The sequence below is a fragment of the Solanum stenotomum genome, chromosome 9 (assembly GCF_019186545.1).
Source record: "Solanum stenotomum isolate F172 chromosome 9, ASM1918654v1, whole genome shotgun sequence".
Lineage (NCBI taxonomy): Eukaryota > Viridiplantae > Streptophyta > Magnoliopsida > Solanales > Solanaceae > Solanum > Solanum stenotomum.
Window position 1 is genome coordinate 46,721,883 of NC_064290.1, and position 5,348 is coordinate 46,727,230.

Below are 5,348 nucleotides of genomic sequence, written 5' to 3' on the forward strand. Positions count from 1 at the left end.
AATTGTCAGGGGGTTGCCCTGGGTTGAGGGTAGTGCTGGTTAGGGGTAGTTTAGGGGTAGGGGGGCTGGTTCGGGGTAAGGTTAAAAAAATATTTGAAATTTAAAAAATAAGAAAATTTAAAATGTAATTTTTTTCTTGGATGGGGAGGGCTGAGTAATGGGTACGAGGTAGGGTAAGAAAAAAATATTGTAACTTAAGGATGAAGTAATGTTTTGAAAAACGTTTTCTTTAATTCTTGAAGGAAAATCATTTTCCTTAAATTTGAGGAAAATGAGTTGATTTGAAAAACATTTTCCAAAAATTTTAAGCCAATCAATCAGGAGAATATTGAAAAACATTTTTCAAAAAATGTTTTTGTTCATACCAAATTGAAAAGAATTTGAATTGATCAAAGAACCAATCGATCAATTCTGTATCTCCACAAATTGCATTTATGAGGTCAACAATATCTGGGGCTAGTACTTACAAGAAAGAATTGTGAAGTTCGATCGCTAGTGGACGAAAACAATTTTACTAATGCATGTCTTCTTGATTTTGCGAAATTCGAATTCAAGGAAAAAGGAATCATAGCATCCATGATGGCATACCTTCATTAAAGTTGATGAGTTCAATGAAGAGCCAATGATAGCCATTAAGTCATTACTCAGTTATATTTAGAGGCTTCATAAATAGACAACTAGTTATGCTTCAGTTTGACCTTCGTGTCCTTAATTTGTTAGTGATTTAAGTTCTATGACTTATATTAATGAAAATTATTTCTATTACAAGACTTTCCTTCAAATGCTTTCAAACTACATTTTCACTCATGTCTAGATGTATGCCATGTCTAATTCTATCTAATGGATGTGCTCGTGCCTGCAATGACACCGAGTATCAATCTCGCATAGATTCTAGGCTTAGTCGTGCATGGTATGTGGCACAATATATAAATATTTATATAGAAAAACAACATAATTCACATCAACAATAATTTGTTTTAACTGTATCGCACTATGTATCATTTGATAACCCTCAAAATCTTCCATCTTTGATTCAAATCAAATTTCAAATGGTACAGCCAGCTATGTAACACGTTGGGATTATTTAACTACTAGACAAAATCAGAAAAAAATCAATTGAAATAAAAGAAATCAGTAAAAAAGTACCTCGCTGGCAATTAATATTAATAGAAAGGTATACAATACACTTACTCATCACGCAAAGCTTGGCCAAAATAATTACACATAAATCAGCCTTATTACATATATTGTTACACACATAAAGTAGTAGCTAGCTTCATATTTTTTTACATAATGAAAGCCAAGCCATGAGAAACAGAAAGTTTCTTAGTAGTGGCAAGGTGAGTAACAGTAACATGCATATTTTGCCCAGTAATATTTGTGGCCCCATGGTTTGTACTTCTTACAAATACCATATTTAGCTCCATAGTAGTGTTTGCAGTGATAACTACATTTGTAAGAGTATTGACAAGGTCCATTCCACTTGTCACTTTTTTTCCAACAATATTTGCCTTCTGCCATTTGTATTTCTGCAATAATGAGAAAATTGAACTCATGTTATGTACAAAGTTTAATAAAAAACAAACATTTTAAAAATTCATAATCTTAAACAAATCATTATATTTGGTAGCTATAGAATCATGTCGACTCACCAGTTGCAGCAACAAGGAAGAGGCAAAAGAGGAGGGCGAGAAAAGTAGTGTACTTTGCCATAGCTCTTATTTTTTGTTGATTTCTTAGTGACGAAACAAATAATTGAAATGGTGGTATTTATAGTGTTGGAAACTCAAGTTGTCAACTCAATTCCATTTGATTTGTTCAAGGATTACGTTGGATGTTTGCTTAATTAATTTATAAGATGGATAATTGAAAGTACAAAGATTAGTCAAGCACAAGTAGCATTTATTTAATTGAAAAGAATTTGAATTAATCAAAGAGCTATTTGAATGATAAAGTCTTCTACTAATTGATCAATTCTGTATCTCCACAACTTAAATTGCTTTTATGAGGTTAACATTCCTTAGTGTTAATACATGTTATTTAACTCAAAATTTTCTACATGGATAATTAAAATGACAGGACATAAAGTACAAAGAATTTGTCCAACACAATTAACATTTCTTTAATTGAAAAGAATTTGAATTGATAAAAGAGCCATTTGAGTGATAAAGTCTTCTACTAATTGATCAATTTTGTATCTCCACAAATTGCTTTTATGAGGTCACCACCCCTTTGTGTTAATACATGTTATTTTAACAATTACCTGATATATTATAATTCCATCACTGAAAACTTGGGATGTAAGCTTCTCACTCTGAGTAACCTTGCAGTCCTTACAAAGACCTCTATCACCCTTTCTAAGGACTAAGTAGTCTTTTTGACTCTTTGCTATCATGCTGTGAAAGGGAAACAGAGTAATTCACCTTTTTTTTTTTGATAGCACGAATTAGAAATTACCAAATCAAAAGCTTTAGCAAAAACCAAAAGTGAAGCTCCACCTCCATTTCTCTCCCCAAAACAAAAACCTTATGAGCATGATCAAAGCCAATAGAAGTTGCCCTGATATGGCCATCCCAATCTCCACCAATGAAGATTTTCTCTATGTTTGGTATACCTCTCACCACCTCATCGAAATCCTCCCAAATTAGTGTTTTGGCTTCCTTGTCCAAGCTCACTTAAGGCGCATAAGCACTAATAATGTTCAAAGTAAGCCCTCCTATGACTAGCTTAATCGTCATCATTCTATCCTATCACCGATCCTCCAAAAATAAGGCCCTTCTCTACTAAAATACCCACTCCATTTATATCCCTCAAGCCTCCTAAATACCACAACTTAAACTCATCCACATTCTGTGTCGGCACCTACCCATCCGGTATCCTGGACACAAGCTAGATTTATGTTTCTCTTCTTGAGAATCTTCACTAGCTCTATATATGGACTTCCCCGTTAGGGATCCTATGTTCCAAGACCCTACTCTCAACTTAGGCGAATCGTAACATACTTACCACTACTTCCCCTATATCTTGACCTCGGCCAAAGACATGACCCTAGTTCACTATCATTGTAACACCTCGAAAATTCAAACCCAAATTTTGACCTTGAAAATTTCTGCAGTCTGGTGCCACAGAAGATTTTCTACGACCTGTAGAAGTATCTACTGACTGTAGATGGGTTGATGGAATCATGCCCTTGAAAGTTGGCTCTCACGTCTAAGTTTCACGGACCGGACTACGTGTTGTAGAAGTTTCTACGGTCCGTAGAAGGCCCTGTGGAAACCAAGTCTTGGAGCACACTCCAGTAAGCTTCCTATGAGCGAGAAGGACGGTCCATCAAAGTCTCTATGACCCGTATAAAGGGTCATTAATCGCCAACTTCAAAAATTCAGAAAACTCAGTATGTTCCGACAAGAGGGTCTACGGCCTGTAGACTTTTGTACGAACCGTAGATGGCCTTTCATAGACGGCTTCTGCCAGTTTTAAGAGAGGTTATTTTAGTCTTTTCCCACCCTTCAAAAATTTAAACCTTGATGTTTTTACACCTAATTAAGGTCACAAGAATCCCCTAAAACAAAGTTGAGTTAAAGCTTCCTTACCGATTAAGTTTTGATATCATATTCTACTTAGGACAACTTCAAACGACCATATATTTTAGAATATGAAGATTACCTATCAAACTAAAGGGTATTTGAGTCTTATTTCCAACGCCACCAATTTTGCATCAATCTAAGTTCACAGTAAATAGTTATGAACATTTTATTAAGCGGTGACGATTTAGCTGACGATTTTTTTTTTTACTAAAAAGGGTCGTTTTTATCTTTTTATCCCTAAGAAAATCCTAAACTAATTTCTTGACTAATAAAAGATCCAAATCGATCAGGTCTTCATGGCCTAATCCCCATTCTCTTCTCTCTCAACCTCTAAGGCAAAATCATTTTGAACCTCACACCTCAACTTTTCATCGTAACTTAAGCCTCAAATATCGATTCTCAATACTAATCCTAGATCCAACTCCCGATTCTCAATTTGAGACCCAACTCTCGACCTCTACGAGACCCAACTCCCGAGTTTCAAATTGAGTCGGGTTCGGATCTTTAGTTAGGATTAGAGGTTGAATTTCGGATCGAGTATCGAGATCGAATTCAACGGTGGCATACGTCTATTTAAATTGACGAGTTCAATGAAGAGGCAATGATATTCATTAAGTCATTACTCAGTTATATTTAGAGGTTTCATAGGTAAACAATTAGTTATGCTTCAGTTTAACCTTCGTGTCCTTTCATTAATGAAAAGTTGTATCAGTGATTTCAGTACTATGATTTACATTAATGAAAAGTGTTACTTTAATTTTAAAAGACTTCCCTTCAAATGCTTTTAATCTATGTTTTCACTCATGTTTAGATGTATGCCATGTCTAATGCTATATTGTAGGCATGCTCGGACCAACAATGGCATTGAGTATTGATCTCGCATAGAGTCTAGGCTTGGGGCATGATAAATACACATGTATGTCGAGTCATGTTATTATTAATTTTATCTTATCCATGCATGGTATGTGACACAATATATAAATATTTACATAGAAAAATAGCATAATTCACATCAATTAATATTAATAGAAATGCATACAATACAATAACTCATCACGCAAAGCTTGGCCAAAATAGTTGCACATAAATCAGCCTTATTACATTGTTACACACATAAAATAGGTAGCTTCTTAATTATTTGTTTACATAATCAAAACCAAGCCATGAGACACTAAAAGATTCTTAATAGTGGCAAGGTGAGTAGCAGTAGCAAGCATATTTTGCCCAGTAATATTTGTGACCCCATGGTTTGTACTTCTTACAAATACCATATTTAGCTCCATAGTAGTACTTGCAATGATGACTACATTTGTAAGAGTATTGGCAAGGTCCATTCCACTTGTCACTTTTTTTCCAACAGTATTTGCCTTCTGCCATTTGTATTTCTGCAAAAATAAGAAAATTAAAAACTCATGGTATGTACTTGACATAGAAAATTTCTAATAATTTCCTAATAATAACAATGACTCCATTTCATTTTATTTCACATGTTTGACTAGTCACAAAATTTAATAAAAAATAAATATTTTAAAAGTTCGTAATCTTAAACAAATAATTATATTTGATAGCTATAGAATCATGTCGACTCACCAGTTGCAGCAACAAGGAAGAGGCAAAAGAGGAGGGCGAGAAAAGTAGTGTACTTTGCCATAGCTTTTATTTTCTGTTGATTTTAACAAAACAAGCAATTGAAATGGTGGTATTTATAATGTTGGAAACTCAAGTTGTCAACTTAATTCCATTTGATTTGTTCAAAGATTA

At 34.1% G+C, this 5,348-nt stretch overlaps 2 protein-coding genes across 2 annotated transcripts; both read right to left on the reverse strand.

Moving 5' to 3' along the window:
* Positions 1-1,326: 1,326 nt before the first annotated feature.
* LOC125877924 (defensin D1-like) lies at positions 1,327-1,713 on the reverse strand. Its single transcript, XM_049559216.1, has 2 exons — positions 1,653-1,713; positions 1,327-1,529 (listed from the first exon to the last, which is right to left on the reverse strand). The coding sequence occupies exons 1-2, from the start codon at positions 1,711-1,713 to the stop codon at positions 1,327-1,329; spliced, it is 264 nt and encodes an 87-aa protein (XP_049415173.1).
* A 2,872-nt stretch (positions 1,714-4,585) lies between these two features.
* LOC125877917 (defensin D1-like) lies at positions 4,586-5,254 on the reverse strand. The gene is made up of 2 exons (XM_049559210.1): positions 5,178-5,254; positions 4,586-4,972 (listed from the first exon to the last, which is right to left on the reverse strand). The coding sequence occupies exons 1-2, from the start codon at positions 5,236-5,238 to the stop codon at positions 4,770-4,772; spliced, it is 264 nt and encodes an 87-aa protein (XP_049415167.1). The 5' UTR covers positions 5,239-5,254; the 3' UTR covers positions 4,586-4,769.
* Positions 5,255-5,348: the final 94 nt, after the last annotated feature.